Here is a 15,992-nt window from a genome sequence, read left to right as displayed (position 1 = left end):
CCAGCAGCAGCTCCTCGATGTCCTGCGCCCCTGCTTCGCAGGGCAGATGCAAGGCCCAGGGAACAAGGGTGCAGGCCTCCCAGTCGCGGGCGTCACGCTCCAGGCCGAAGGAGTTTGGCACGAAGAACGTGTCCTCGTCAGGCCTTGTGTGTGGGTCGCCGATTGCCATGGGCACGAACCCAGGGCGCAGAGGAGGAGGTGGCGGCGGCGGCGGGGGTGGTGGGGGGGGCTACAGTGTCTGCCCAAGCGGCACTCCCGCTCACGATGTCCGAACTGATGGCAGCGGAAGCAGCGGAATGGGTCACGGCAGATGGCTGCAAGGTGCCCCCTTCCAAGGCATCTGAAGCAGCGACCGTTCGTGGCAAGCTTGAATACGTGGAGCGAAGTAGTTGAGCTTCTTGAATGGTGGCGGGTTCCTTCCGAGCGGCTTGAATGGCGGTCATGTCCGCCGTCACCTCGGTGCTGGAAGATGGCCGTGTTGCGCAGAGGCCGCTTTCGATGCCCGCGCGCAGGTGTCCACCCCAGATCCAGCAGCGCCGGAGTTGACCATCGTGGGATCCAGGCTTGCATCGTCCTTGTGGCCTGGCTGGAGTAATTGCGCAACTCAGACAGAGGACGCCGCGACGTAGTAAATGCTCGGCGTGGGGGTTGCCGCCGCGCAGTGGAGGTCACCGGATGATGGGATGGGCGGCGGGAGACCGGCGGGTAATCCGGAGCAGGCGACCCAGACGGAGGAGCAAATCTTGCCGTAGATCCACCTTGTCTGACCACCTCCGCATAGGTGGGGGCCGGATCCACCATGGTGTTGCTTGGATCCATCGTGGCAGCTTTAGACTCCGGCGTGGGGGGCATCCAGTCCGTCTCATCGGCAACGGGATGTCCATGGCTAGGCAGGGGCGGTGGCGAGTCTGTGAAGAAGGCTTCCCAGGCAAGCCGGTCTGGCGAAAGCTGGGAAGGGTGGATCTGTGGCTGGGGCGGTTGGGTTGGCTACTGGCGGCGGAGGATCTTGGGCAGGGGGTGGGGGAGTGGCTCGCCGGCGGTGGATGGCGACGGGGGGCGGAGGTGGGTGGGGGTCCGGAGGCATGGCTGCTTCTATGATTCGCTTAAAGGCATTAACGCTGGTATTCCTTGTTCCACTAATACTTCGGTTCGACTGAATATATGAAGTGTAGCAAGACAAAAAAAAGGTTATTATTGTAAAAGAGTATATATAAATACAATTCAATGTACCATGAAGCCACCCAAAATCAAATAAGAAAAACTTTAAAGAGGGGCATATATAATCTCAAGATTCATAACATGAACTAGAAAAAAATTGAGAATACTATGTAACTGAATCACTTGTAACGAATGAATGATGCAGTACAGTAAAAATACAGCAAGTAGATACCTGTGAGGACTGAGGAAAACGAAGATTCAGTGCATAGCTGTTTTCACAGCATTTTCATCCCAAAACTAGCAGCTTGGGGGGCTTAGAACACACGAGAGTCCTTAAGTCAATATTCGCAACTTCAATCCAAAACACCGAAATCTGTCGAGAAATACCAAATTTTGTTTTTTATTTTGAAAATATTGTCTGTTCGGTTGTACGAATTTCACCGAATTCGCAACTTCAATCCAAAACACCGAAATCTGTCGAGACATACCGAATTTTATTTTTTATTTTGAAAATATTGTCTGTTCGGTTGTACGAATTTCACCGAAATTTTGTAATTTAATTCTTTTCCGCCAAAATATAAAACCCTAGACTCCACTGCTGGCCTGCACTTGTTTGCCTGTGGATATCCCTCCACCAGTGTACAGCAGGTTGGCGGAAGCAATGCGAGTCAAACCAAGCTGATTCGAAAGGCCGAAGCCTTGCGGTGTTGCCGGTTTCGAGCCATCTCCCACTAGGCCATTACCCTAGAAGTACAGGCTAGAGGCAGCGACATGGGGAACTGTGCTGTGTTTAGATATGTAAAATAGTAGTAAAAAGGGTCACTTCAGACACTGTAGCACACTGTAGCACTTTTCGTTTGTTTGTGATAATTGTTATCCTACCATGACCTAACTAGGCTCAAAAGATTCGTCTCGTCGTGTACCTCAAACTATACAATTAATTTTTTTATTTACCTACATTTAATGCTCCATGCATGAGACAAGAGATTTGAAGTGATAGGTGAATAGTGAAGTTTGGAGAGAGAAATTTTGGAACTAAACACAGCCCTGCTGAAGTGGTGATGTAGATGGAAGTGACGGGCCATTTGGACTTCCCACTAGGCCACTGCCCTAGAAGTAGAGGCTAGAGGCGGCGACATGGGGAACTGCTGAACTGGCAATGCAGATGGAAGTGATGAGCCATTTGGACTTTTGGGGTCGGGGTGGGGGTGGGTCAGCAGACTGGGAAGCCATCATTACTTATGTGAACGATGGGTTGATGGGCCATTTGGACTTTTGGGGTCGGGGTGGGGGTGGGTCAGCAGACTGGGAAGCCATCATTACTTATGTGAACGATGGGTTCATGGGGACGTACTCTGACATACTGTTCATGTGAGAGGCTTTACTTATGTGAACGATGGGTTCATGGGGACGTACTCTGACATACTGTTCATGTGAGAGGCTTGTTTTAGAAGCTTGCAGTTGCTTACAAAGGCCCCTCATCCTCGCTGCCGTGGCGGCATCTGCTGGGTCGCCGGCCGACCTTGCCAGCGCCATCCTCACGTACGTGTATCCATCGTAGCCATGGTGGAGTTCTTACACCTTTGTGTACGTTGGTTAATTCGATTTGTGGTACAGGTGCAAGAAATTCAATGAGCTCGCGCAGAGCAAGGAGGTGTGAGTGCCAAGGGATGGTCACAGTCGGAACAGTTCTTGCAGCGATGTGCTGGCGCCGGCAACCTGGACGCCTCCTACCTCCTTGGCATGTATATTTATGTATGTATGTATACCGTGCAATGTAGCCGATTGAATCAGTAGACGATGATTCCCTTGGCTACTGTTTGGACCCTTGACGCGCAGATCTGGTTCTATGATTGTAGAGGCGGCCAAGGGCGGCCACAGGATCAGCATGGGGCTGTTCGGCTGATTTAAAAGCCGGCTGATTTTGGCTGATTTAATAGTACCATGTGAGAAGAAATAAGCCAAAACAAGCCGAAATAAGCCGGAAAAAGAGAAGCGAACAGGGCCAATCGAGGACGGCGGCACCGGCAGGGGGCTGCGCCTGTGTTCCAACGTGCAGTTCCGGGTCTGCCCCCTGCTCATGCACAGCTACTGCTCCCTCGCGCGCGCGCACGTGGATCGGTGGCATATGCAGTAGTGTAGTGGTGCTTTGTGCCGCCCCCTTCATCCACCATAGTCTCGTGTAAATTAAAATTATTGTGGCACGTATGTCTGTATGGGTTATGGTACGGTGCTTAAGTTATCAACTGCATTGATCATCATGATCGCTACTGGTCAAGCAGCAAATCACCGATAGTTATGTTTTCACGGGTATTTGTGTTAGAAGTATAGATTATGTATATTATAAATATATTATGTATCTAAGCCTAGAAGTTATGGTTTGATAAGTTATCGTTATAAGCTTGTCTATAAAAAATTATGCTCACGAAATATAAGTTATACGTAGAAGTATTAAGTTATAAAAATATAAGTTTTGCGTACAAAATGTTATTATAAGTTATGTGCGTAAGGTGTAAGTCATCAACAGAATATATTAATCATCTTCATAAGTTATATATATAATATTAGTCAAGATGGTAAAACTATATTTTTATATATCATGATAAATTATGTATATGTTTCATCAAGAGAAACAAAACTTATTATCATAATTTTTTGGTATAACATTAGACATAATTACTTATGGATAAAATTGTCGTTGCAAACTTAGAAAGAAAAATTATGCACATAACTTTGTGTATAGCATTTATGAGACAAACTTATATTGATAATGGACAAAACTATTATAGCGTATACTACCTATAATAGGTACTCATCATATGTAACATATCGAAAATAAGAAAAATAAAATAAAAATGATTGAAAAGAAACTAATCTGGAGAAAAGGAAACGTGGATCACCATCTAACCTACTAGCCAAACAACGACCACCAATGAGCAGTTTGGCCCACCTAACATCGATTGCTCTGCTCGTTCTGAGCGGTCGCCCGCTCAACTGAAATTGCGGATATGCTAGCATTTGGATTTCGCAGTCGCCTCCCTTCTCGGATTTGCGTTTGCTTCTTCCTGATTTGATGTGTTGCCGTCATCTCCCTTCCTCGCTTCCATCGCCATTGCCGCTCTCCCTCTCTGCTCAAGCCGCCTGATTTCTTGGACCAGTCCGGGGGCGTAAATGCCCGTCCCTGCAGAGGATCCCAGCCTTCTCCGCTCCAAATCCCGTCCTTGTTTCCCCCAAGTAAGAGCATTTCAGCACTCCCTAATCCTAGTTGCCAGACATGACAGAATCGTCCTGACCGCTCTTGCCCGGGCAGGCTCTCCGGCGGCGGCTCAGCTCTGAGGCCCGCCCCCACTTGCTATGGGCTTCTTGATCTGCGCCTGCCTCCTCCACCTCCTGCTCTCGACCGCCGATTCCGGGGTGGCGGCGCAGTCGCAGCTGCTGTCGCCGGCCAGGATCCTCGACGCGACGCTGCAGGACTACGCGTTCCGGGCCTTCGAGCGCCCGCGCACCGGCATTGTCTACAACGCCACCCTCCCCGCCAACCTCACCGGCATTGCGCTCTCCGCGGTCCGCCTGCGCAGCGGCAGCCTCCGGCGGAAGGGCTTCGCCGACTACTTCCAGTTCGACGTCCCCACCGGCGTCGTCGTGCAGCCGCACGTCGAGCGGGTGGTGCTCGTCTACCGCAACCTCGGCAGCTCGTCGGACCACTACTACCCGCTCTCCGGGTACCCCTACCTCGCGCCGGTGCTGGGGCTGCCGGCCTACGACGCGGCCAACCTCTCGGCTGTGGGTCTACAGGAGCTCAACATTGTCGCGTCAGGGAGTCCGATTTCCGTAACCTTCAGCAATGTCAGGGCGGTGCCATCAGGCAGTGCGCCGCCGCGGTGCGTGGTGTTCGATTTAAATGGTGTGCCGCTGCTCCGGGACGTGGAGGCAACTAATGTGTGCTCGACGTATCGCCAGGGGCACATCTCAATAGTGGTGAACTCCAGTGAGATTGCTCCAGCTCCTGCTCCACCTGGCTCAATCTCCCCACCGATACCGCCTCCGGGAGGGACACGGATCCGGTGCAGTACTGCACGTGCAGTTACTGCCGCTGACACGTGGGCCCCACGGCGCATGGGCCCACACGTCAGCGGCAGTAACTGCACGTGCAGTACGTCACTGAATCTCAATCCCTCCGGGAGGGCAAAAGAAGGGAAACTCAAAGGCGTGGAAGATTGCCGTCAGCGTCGTTGGGGCTGCCATAGCATTGGGGCTATTGGCTGTGCTTCTGCTGTGTTTGGTCAGGTACAAAAGGGATAAGAAGTTGGAGGTGATGGAGCGGAATGCTGAGGTTGGGGAGACGTTACGGATGGCGCAGGTTGGGCGGACGCAGGCACCTGTGGCCTTGGGGACACGGACACAACCGGTGATTGAAAACGATTATGCTGCATAGCAATCTTTTGAGCTCTAGTCTAGTAACAGAAAGAGTTGATGGTTATGGCTAGCGACAGGGCTGTCCATCGGTTGGTTGAGGCAGCAAAATTTCCATATCCATGAGGGCGATGCTAACTGCTAATTTCAGAGCTCAGGTTCTGCTCCATGAGGGTTCAGCACATTCTTTTGGTGGGTTTGTTCAGAAGGTTACATTTTGTACTGCAAGCAATGGCTATTGTTCCTGTTCATAGTTGCCATGTTCATATGCGGAGTTCCTTTCATCTCCAAGCAAGCAAGCAATGGAGGGGGAATGTTTGCCATCTCAGATTGGGAATTCTTGATTATTTTTTTGGGTTGATGTATTCAAAAGGAAATGGGCTTTGCAATAAAGCTGAGGTAACACTCATTGCACATTGCGTGTTGGTAAAACTCATTCATCCAGTTCAGTTCGAATTCATTTCGTTTTCTTCTCAATTTGGCTTGTCATGTTTAGGCAACTGCTAAGATGATGGAGTGATGGACCTGTTTTACCTATCCAGTGTTGTGGTAATTAGTCTGATTCTGGTAATTTAGACTTCATGGCCATTTGTTTTTACATCAGTTTTATATGTTGTCCTGGAAGGCTGTAAACTTTTCACTGCCTTCTGAGAAACAACTTAATTTCCACTCATATATTTTTCTCATTGTCGACATAACTATTTACCCCCATAGGCCATAGTATTGCAGGACTATAGGTTACCTATCATATGATTGTTTAGCACTACAAAAACTAGTTTGTGTTGATGTTGTGTTTATCATGTATCACTTTGGTGTGGTCCAAGTGCAAGGATTAAGAAGGTATGGGTTAATGTAAGTATGACCAGTCTGCAAAATAAATGTGAATTGGGTAGAAGGATTGAAGAATAATCCGAATGAAAAATTCCAAAGTTTATCTTTTCCTTCTGGTAGCATCTTGGCTCGGTCGTCAATTGTCATGTTAGTTAGAAATATTAAAAGTTTCATTTGAGCTGTCAGTGGGGACCTGGATGGTCAGCAAAGAGAAGAAGGTGCATTCATTTGTCAGTGTGAATTTGCCATAGAATTTCAGTGCTTATCACGCTTACCGATATGAAATCAGGAAAGAGGAACCTTACATGTGTGTTCTGTTGGCTCTTGTTTACACAAGCTGGTTTTCACATGTATCATCAGATCCTCTGAGATTTTGTACTAGCTTGTAGTGTTTATAGAAATTAAAGGAAAGAAAGATTGTATGAGGAGAGATCATGTACAATCTGTGATAAGCATCAGTATGAGCGCTGGCGAGAGCTTTAAGATGGTCACTTTCTGAGCATGCAGTGTTCTTTTTTTGGGTGTGGGGGGTGCACTTTGCTGCTGCATGTTCAGTTTCGCGTTGGGAATCATGGGGGCATGAGCAAACTAAGATGTGATTCGTACTTGTCGTTTCATGATTAGTGTTTGAAATGCGATTGCCACTTGAAACTTGTTAGGTACACATGGCATGATGTCTGAGAATTGGAGTTCCTTTGTTTGAGGTGAGCATGGTGCTGAAATGAGAAGCAACCTTGAGTAGTAAATTGGTAGCACTTGCTGCAATTGCAAGCGTGTGTATGTATCTAGTGAGCTGCTGCTGCTGCTGCTGCTACTAATTTGCTATACCTGCACACACGTGAGGCTAGGATGCCAGCAGGAATGCGTAGAGATTTCAGATTTGTGTGCATTTTCTAGGTGTAGGTGGAGGAGACGAACGCCAGGATGGTTTTGGATATGGAGAAAGACAAGCGCCCTGGGTTCCATCCATGGTGGATGAAGGGAGAACTTTGTTCGTGGCAGGTTTGTGAGTTGTGATTGCCAAGTTAGTGCTGGAACCTTTTGGCATGGTAGCGGAATCTTTGCTGTCAATGTGCACAGGTCATGTGCGCTGGCCCTGCCCGCCCCATTTGGCGTTTGTCTGTTTTCTAATGGGAACGCTGCATGTGTAGTGCATGGTTGGGGGTGTTAAACTACTCTAATTGCTGTTTTTGAAGAATTAACTAATCGTTGTTGGACCAGTACTATGCAGTTTGTTTGTGTTTGAGCTGATTTTTCACTGTCCGTGTGCCGGTGCCAGCTCTGCTCTAGTAACTTGGTGAGCATCGAGATGCGTGGTAGATTGAATCACCAGATCGACAAGCATTGTTTTCTAGTAGAAAACTGCTGCTGAAGGCAAGGATAATGTCAGCTGCTTCGTGGTACTAGGCTCTTGTTAAGATGGACCGTGTAAAATTTTTAAAAGAGAATATTTTCATATTTGAAGTATTAAATATAAGCTAATCACAAAACTAATTGCAGAACTTGTCTATAAACTACGAGATGAATTTATTAAAGCTAATTAATCTATCATTAGTATATGTTTATTGTAGCAATTTAGTAACTAATCATGATCTAATTAGACTTATTAGATTCGTCTCGTAATTTAAAAGCAAACTATGCAATTAGTTTTTTTTATTTGGTCTAGATTTAATACTCCATGCATATACCGCACACATCGTATGTGATAGTTTTGGAATTTTAAATTTTGCATCTAAACCAGGCCAGGCCTAGGAATGCAATGATTTTCAGACCTCACAGATGACAATCGATTATCCAGTAAGCACCTCTGATTCTGATGATTAATAAGCTGATGGACGGACTGCAGCAACAGCAAGCAAACAAGGTGGGTGGGCCTCCTCCTGAGCCTCAACAAGGTGGGCTGGGCTGGGCTGGGCTGTCCCGTCCTGCCCTGGGCTTCTGTTGCTGCTGGGAAGTACCTTCTTTTGGATTGTTCTGTCACTAATGTCAATGTCAACATGAAAATCAGCTTCATGTAGCCTGGCAAGGACCTGGTATCAGAAAACCAAAAGATCAATTAGCAAGTTTGTAAAATAAGCACAGTCAAGTTTGCTCAAGTCTGTAAAAGGGAATGTATTGGGAACATATATTACAGGAAACCCACAATTATATACCACAACAAGTTAAACGAGCAAATGTTCGAGTTATATTAAACAAACATAAGTCATAATCCTCATCAACCAACTCAAAGTTAGTAAAAATATTTGTTGTTTGAATTAGAGACAAAAACTAAGCAATTTCACACCAGTAACCACAAAGAACCATCTAAAATACCATTTCACTGGGGAGGACCACCAAACGGAATAACTAAAGCAGTTTTTTTTTGGTAGCATCAGCTACCACAGAGAACTATGTAGCTTAACTCAATTTGCAGATATGAGGACCATTTACCTGTTTTCCATATTCCGCTGAACCAAAAGATACTGAGCAAACAATGACCTGGCGAGGGCTTAGCCACAAGGGCCATTTACCATTGTAATGCTCAAAAAGAATGGCAAACATCCTTTCAACGGATCCTAAGATTGCTCTGTGTATCATCACAGGTCTTTCAAGTTTGGCTTCATCCTCGGCAGAGTAAGTCAGCTTGAAGCGAAGGGGGAGCTGAAAATCCAGCTGTAACATATAATATATAAGTTAGATACATGAGACTATTTTTAAAAATCTACAGTTAATGGCAGAATAATATTCAGGTAAACCTGTAGGGTTGCACATTGAAATTTCCTCTTGAGGGCATCAAACACACCAATATCAATTTTTGGACCGTAGAAAGCACCATCTCATTCATTAATCTGCATTAGAACATCTACATAAGTCCTATGAATACAAGCAATGGCTAAACAATTTTGCAAAATATATATGTGCTACCTCATAGAGCAACAGGAAAAAAAAGAAGCGCACTCTTGCATAGCAACTAAATCAATCAGAATCAGAGTAAGCGTGATGACAAGATTCCAATACTTTAGTCCCAAGATGAAGTGAAAACAACATAGTTGTTTAATTGTCGATTTGCTAACAGATACCTTACCCACCAACATGAAATATTTTAAAGCTCATTAGACATTACTAGTAATTTCGTCCCCAGATCCAAGAAGGGGAGGTCATCTCAATTGTGTTCTGTTCGCAGTTTTTTTCTTCAATTCACCTGAATTATATATGAATTTGATACCCTTTTAGAAGGCATACAAAGCCTGTTTATAAAAAAAACAGGCTTTAAGATGTAAACTAAGACATGTGAGGGATCTAGCTCCAGCTTCTGTTCTTTTTCTATTTGGCAAATGCAAGCAGCTGACGCACTTGAGTTGTGCACATAAGAATGCTATGAGTTCGAGACAATAAACGTTAACAAATTAAAACATGTTAACATAGTATATAACTGTTATAAATGAACCCCAAGGTGCTTGGACTGCCAACCAATCAATGAGTATTCCCATATCACATTGCCTTTCCGATTTGAATATTGCCCGAACCAACTGACTGAATCGGTTCAGAATAGTAGAAGAAATGGTGCAGCTTGCACCATCATTTGGATTGGCAAAAAATCTAAAATGATAGGCTTGCTAGTATGCATACCTTGATCAGGTGCCATACGATGGAAGATCAATTGGATTCAGACACGACTGTGCCTTAGACTGATCTGAAGTTCTGAACTTCACTGTCAAAGGCAATAGTAAAACTGCTGATGTCCTGGATAGCTGCACTAACATTTGTTTTAGGTTACCCAGTTAGCATTTGTAAATTTTCAGGACAGACTACACACTTGTTGTAAAAGCAAGCACCATCCTTGTAATGTTTTAAAGACCATGTTGTGGGGATCAGTAAATAAACAACTTTGCATGATCAAATGACAATTGATTCTGAAAAAGTAACGTACATCTATCAGGTACCAGCAGCTATGTAAGGAAAGGAATGCCAAGCCATATTTAAGAATCATCATGAAGTTCAAAATAAAATTGTCTCTAGAATTCAGAAAAAGTAACAGAAGCTTAACCCATACTCGGCGTAGTACTGAAAATAAAAAGACTACATTTTCTATGTTTGGACATGTATAATCTAAATGAATCCCTAGGAAACCCTCATCCTGATCCATTTTCTATGTTTGGACATGTATAATCTAAATCTATGTGAGCAAGGAAATGAAAATACCTTTTCCATTGGAGAAAGAAATCGATCTTGATTTTGAATGACATGGTGATGCGGTCACACAACATGGGAGAGAGACATGCACGCCCGCAGCTAGTCAGGTCAGAGAAGCGAGGTGCTGGTGGAGGATGGGGAGACCCTGGATGGCGTGCGATGCCGGCGACGGCCGGAGCAAATGACGTGTGGAGGCAACATCGTGCGGGACGGCATCGACATGCGGAGTCGGCGGCGGGCGCAGGCATCCAGTGGTCACCCTCAGATTCCAGGAGCTTCACAACATCCAGGAACTCGAGCCCCCCCGCATTTGGCTACCGTCGCTGCATCGGGAAGGAGGAGGACCTGTGATTAGGGTTTGGTTGGAGAAGGGGCGGCGGCAGGGGCAGAGGTAATGGGGAGGCGGCGAGCCGCACAAGGGCAGAGCTCGGGCGGTGCGGCGGGGACGGGTCCCAGACTCCCAGTCAGATGTGCGCGGGTGTCGTCGGGGAGGCGCCGGTTGGGAGCGCTGGCGCCGGCGCACGCAGGCCGGAGATTAGGGAGGGGAGGATTGCAGGGGAGGGAGGAATGCACGGGGGTGGGGGCGAGCATGACGTACGACGGGGGTGGCTCGCAGCAGAGGAGGTGGGGGGGAGGAGGAGCAGGGCGCGGGCGAGTGAGGCGCTAATAAATTCCAAAAAAAAATCCTCAAAATATGCAAGTTTTGCTGGGTTACCTTGTCAGCTAGAGAAGATCGTTGTTACAACTGCTAGAACTTTCGTCAGTCTTTGTGCTAACTTCTACTTTCACCATGCCATGCAGCTGCTCCTACTTTTTAATATGCATATTCTGTCTCCGGCCTCTGCTCAAGAACATCACCAATGTGTTGCCATAAACTGCAGTAGGAACCAGATATAAATCAAAAGTAGCAGAATTTGCTTTGATGATTTGTTGAAGCAAAAGAAACTTTCATTAGCATGGCTTATGTTATAACATCAATTAGATGCATATGAAACCTCTGATGTGGAATGAATTTCTCTTACTATGATACTGCCTTCTATATCAATCTTGACAATAGACATGGTTAACCCAAATTTCCCTGCAATGAACCATGAATATCAGAATGCCATTGCTATAACCACATCGAATATATTTCAGGAATGCAATACATATTTCCTTTTTACCTAGCACATGAAGCGTGAGCTTGCATACTTCGAGAAACAGCTTCATTAGGATAATGCTGCTCTCTCAATTAACATGCTCCATCCTCTCAAGGGAGTGCGTGAACACAGTCCCCACCATCGGCATGACACTTATGTGGTGGCAAACAGATAGAGGCGACCTGCCTGAAGTTGCACGTTTGCAGCCGTTGTCGAGAGTCGCAGGGGTGACCACGTGATCCCATCCTCCAAATGGTGGTGAGCCATCAGCAGGCCGATCAATTCAAGCAGCAGGAATAGACGCCGTCAGAATTTTGGATTTGCTGGACAATTGGAGCAAATCCAAAATTCTGAAGGCGTCTATTCCTGCTGCAGGAGGCCAAAGGCCAAAGCTGCGGCTCGTACTTTTCCACCAGCGTGCAGGAGGCAAAAGGCAGATGCGCTTTTCACGGGGATGTGGGACATGTCAACTGTGACTCGGGAATGGGGTAATTGGCGTATGGAAAACTGATTCCTGGTTATTGGTGTGACGATAAAATAGTTCTGGAATTGTGTGATGTGGCAACTAATTGAGTTCCCATTTGTTTGTATCGGCATGTCAGGTCATGAATTAAATTAATTATTCTTTTACATCAACAACCATGAAACAAAGCCTAAATGTTTGAACTTGGTTCACTAATACCCTGTTGGACCATAAAAAATACAACTTGAGAAAGGAACTGTGTCTTACATTTGCTCTCGTTGTCGTTGAAGACAGAGAACAGTACACATTTGTAGTAAATAGTGAAAGAAAAAGTCGTGTGAACTTGGTATTCATGATCAGCCACCAAACTTTTTCCCCATGGAAACACCAAGGAGATTCCTGCTGAATTTTTTTAATCACAAAGAAAAGAACATGCACACAGAGGTACAAGGCCCTTGCCAAAAGAGAGACCCTATCAGAGACTAGGCCCCTAACGAACAATAGTTTTTTACAAAATACAATATTTTTAATGAAGCAGACTAAACTTTCAACCCTAACGAAACGCATCACTAATACAACACAGAGACTATGCATCGCAAGGAATAAGTTTATGCTGCCACAATCTGTTTCCTGCGCAGCTGACCTGTTGTGCTTGCCATTACCATCAACCTTGCAATGACAACAGAGCTTTGCTCCTCCCTCCAAGATGCGCCAGCAGCGAGCTCCTCTCTCTCTAGCAATTTTATTTCCAAATGTACTTTCCAATAAGGAGTCAGTATTGTGTTAATTTCATAGTTGCAAATAATAAATGTGAATCAAAATACTAGTTAACATGCAAAATATGGTAATGATGATAGTGTAATATTTTCAATTGAGATGCACGTATTCCCGAAGACAAACTATCACTAACACCCCTATTCCATACCCGAGCACCCATGTGGGCACGCATGGCGCCGCCATCTTCCATCACTCGTCACTCCAAACGAGTCGTTCGCGCTGCTATCGGCATCACGCCGACATGTGGGCCCATTGCGTTAGCGACAAAAGTCTCACGGGACATATGCTCCTCCTACCATCCGGTAAAATTAAAATTAAACATGTCTGGCTTGAGCAGACTGTTTTGAAATATGCTACCTCTTCTTTTGTTTGTGGTCTAAATTTTATGGGTCATAGTTTCATAACTTATATATAGATTTGTGATCAATTAACTGCTTTATGAATAATTCCTAAATCTTTGGTAATTGTGATATATAATTCATTGATACATTTAGACTTAGAATTTGCAGCGACAGTTTGATTTTTTGTTGCTTTTACTTCATAAAATCTTATATTCAACCCTTAAAGATACATGCTTTCAGAAAATAAACTTAACTGGACCTGTAAATTTGTGTTCAGTATCATTGGAAGTCTACTCTTCTTGCAAGTTCTGATTCTATCATCTTTAGATAAATATGCCCTTGTCTAATCTTCATTGATGAAAATTGCAGGAAAATATTTGCACTTGGTGCTCTAGTTGTTTATGGTGCCGAGTACCATAGCACAGCTGTTTTGCTGCGGGCTGGGAGCTTGAACTTGATTTCATCTTTGGACACATGACCCAATGGTTTCTATGGCTGTTGCTGGAAGCAAGTGTGGGATGGATACTGGATGGTCAGCCTTACACCTATAATACCTTCCTCAACTCTTTGGATTTATTTTCTCTTCTTTATTTTACATCTTTCTATGTTTCTCCTTTTGCAAGGCCTAAAATTCCATTTTTGGTTACTTATAGAAAATTGTCTCCCTTTTATTTTGGCTTCAGTTGCTGGATATAGCTTGCATCTTGGTAACCATGAGGTTGTGAGGATGGCTTGGAAAAGATTCCTTCACAATGTTTGCCAAGGAGTACTAACAATCTCAACAATCTGCAAACTTCAGTCTTTAATTAGGTTTTGATAGAACCCAAACAAAGCGTCTAGATAGATCCTGTACGTATTTCCATAGATTAATGAACAAACAAGCATACGCTGTGTCTTAAGCTAGTGCCAGCCTTTTGGCTATAGAATCCTCTACCAAATAAGTATCTATTACTAAATACATAGTAGATACGACAAGAATTTATGGAGCATACGTCATGAGGTTACCAACGGTAAGTTTGACCGATCTTGTGGTGAACCTTGTATATTTGGCAGTCAATTAGACAGGTAAGAATCAGAGTACATAGACAGATGATGTTCATGAACTCTTCTACTAAATAAATGAGTAGAGTTATTGAGTAGATTTAAGACAAATCTTTCTGGATTCGCTGGTATTAATTGTGCACCTCCATTCCGCCCTATAAAAGGAGCATCCATCGCACCGGACCAGAGACACCCTTCAGTCTGGTCTCTGGTGTCTGCAATGGACAACCTCAATACCCATTCTGAACAGGCCAATCAACCTCAGGGACAACAAGCAAAATGGCCTTCCTTTGGATATACCAACAAGTGAGGTCTTAGATACTCATATGATTGAACCACAGAGCACAAATCAGACGCCGCAATGGTTCTCCCTTGAGCAGCACAGGCTGCAGTTGGGTCGGGTTCTCCAACTCTGCGTGACTTTTTGTGCACTAGTTTGGTTGAGTCTTGGATAGATGTTGTCTTACTTCTTCTGCTTTTGTTTTTTACTTTTTTCCTCAATAAATAGAATGAGCAGGCTCAGGTGTCGCAGCAGCAGGAAATGTCTTTACAGAACGCAATTCTATCAAACCTTCTGACAACCGATGCGCTGCTCCGGAACGTTGAAGAGGTAGTCAGGATGCGCTTAGAGTTGCAAAGGATCCGAGAGAATCAAGAAACTTCACGGCATGCTTGGGATCAATTGCTGCAGCTTGTTGTTCTTGTATATGAAATGAACGAGGCACTTGTCAGAATGATTGCTACGTTGCAGCAGGAAATGAACTCACATGTTTCAGGCCCTGGAGATGAAGCATCAAGTGTGGCAAGCAGAGTCAACCAGGACTGATCGTACTTGTATGGTTTGCAACTCTGGTGGTGCTTGTATGATGTTGCTGTCGTGCAAGCACCTCTGCACCTGCAAGCCATGTGCACTCCATCTCACGGCTTGCCCAATCTGCGGTGCTGTGAAGGATGATGCGATCGAGACCCAGTTCATATGAGAAGTGAAGAAACAATAGCAGCGATGGGAACCTATTGTTTCTGATGTGCCTAATAAGAACATGTGTGTGTTTTCTTTTTTTCAGTGCAAGTGTGTTGGAGCCTTGGTTTGTTATCCTTCTTGTATGCTGTTCTATAGTAGTCTTCATCGTATCAATGTCATATTTCTGTTTTCTCAATATTTTTAGGCATTTGCCATGTTCTGTTCCATCATTTCTTCTTTTGAAGTTCCTGGTCTCAACTAGATGGAATTAGGTTCCATTGAACATGGTCTCACATAAACCACAGAGCACCTAGTGTAGGGTGCTGCTGAACACCTTGTTGGTCTGGCCTGCGGTCGGTTGTGCTTCCTGCCCCATTTCTGAGAGAACCGCTTGCACATAAGAAGGCCGATACATTTGGTGGTTTCACTAACGCTATGCTGATCTCACTATAGCTATGCTGATCTCACTATAGCTATGCTACCCTCAGAGTCAACGTCTTCCTGGCATGCACATCATCATGCTTTGCCAGCTAACCAGCATTGGTTCCGAATCAAAACTATCAGCGTACTCTTCAGAAAAAAACACATGTGAGAATGTATTGCATTAAGAAGAAATTTACATGGTGTATTTACTAAATAGCTGTTAACATATTGTCAAGAAATGATGGTAGCGAATACGGCGTGTTGCTGCAATT

The 15,992-nt window shown here is 45.1% G+C and overlaps 1 protein-coding gene and 2 long non-coding RNA genes across 5 annotated transcripts; 2 read left to right on the top strand and 1 right to left on the bottom strand.

Annotated features, from left to right (window-relative positions):
• The first annotated feature begins 4,192 nt into the window (after positions 1-4,192).
• LOC120639480 lies at positions 4,193-6,031 on the top strand. Its single transcript, XM_039915329.1, has 2 exons — positions 4,193-5,241; positions 5,351-6,031. The coding sequence occupies exons 1-2, from the start codon at positions 4,513-4,515 to the stop codon at positions 5,591-5,593; spliced, it is 972 nt and encodes a 323-aa protein (XP_039771263.1). The 5' UTR covers positions 4,193-4,512; the 3' UTR covers positions 5,594-6,031.
• A 2,131-nt stretch (positions 6,032-8,162) lies between these two features.
• LOC120639481 lies at positions 8,163-11,788 on the bottom strand. 3 transcript variants are annotated; one of them, XR_005661435.1, is made up of 8 exons: positions 11,739-11,788; positions 11,598-11,653; positions 11,291-11,450; positions 10,585-10,898; positions 10,012-10,133; positions 9,138-9,230; positions 8,833-9,054; positions 8,163-8,432 (listed from the first exon to the last, which is right to left on the bottom strand). It is a non-coding gene; the product is annotated as an uncharacterized LOC120639481 (long non-coding RNA). The 3 variants fall into 3 exon arrangements; XR_005661437.1 differs by having other exon boundaries at positions 11,571-11,653; positions 11,739-11,753; XR_005661436.1 differs by lacking the exon at positions 10,585-10,898 and having other exon boundaries at positions 11,739-11,772.
• A 1,621-nt stretch (positions 11,789-13,409) lies between these two features.
• On the top strand, positions 13,410-15,495 carry LOC120639482. The gene is made up of 2 exons (XR_005661438.1): positions 13,410-14,732; positions 14,845-15,495. It is a non-coding gene; the product is annotated as an uncharacterized LOC120639482 (long non-coding RNA).
• Positions 15,496-15,992: the final 497 nt, after the last annotated feature.

This window comes from Panicum virgatum, chromosome 7K, assembly GCF_016808335.1.
Source record: "Panicum virgatum strain AP13 chromosome 7K, P.virgatum_v5, whole genome shotgun sequence".
Classification (NCBI taxonomy): domain Eukaryota; kingdom Viridiplantae; phylum Streptophyta; class Magnoliopsida; order Poales; family Poaceae; genus Panicum; species Panicum virgatum.
This window is presented reverse-complemented; position numbering and strand designations above follow the sequence as displayed.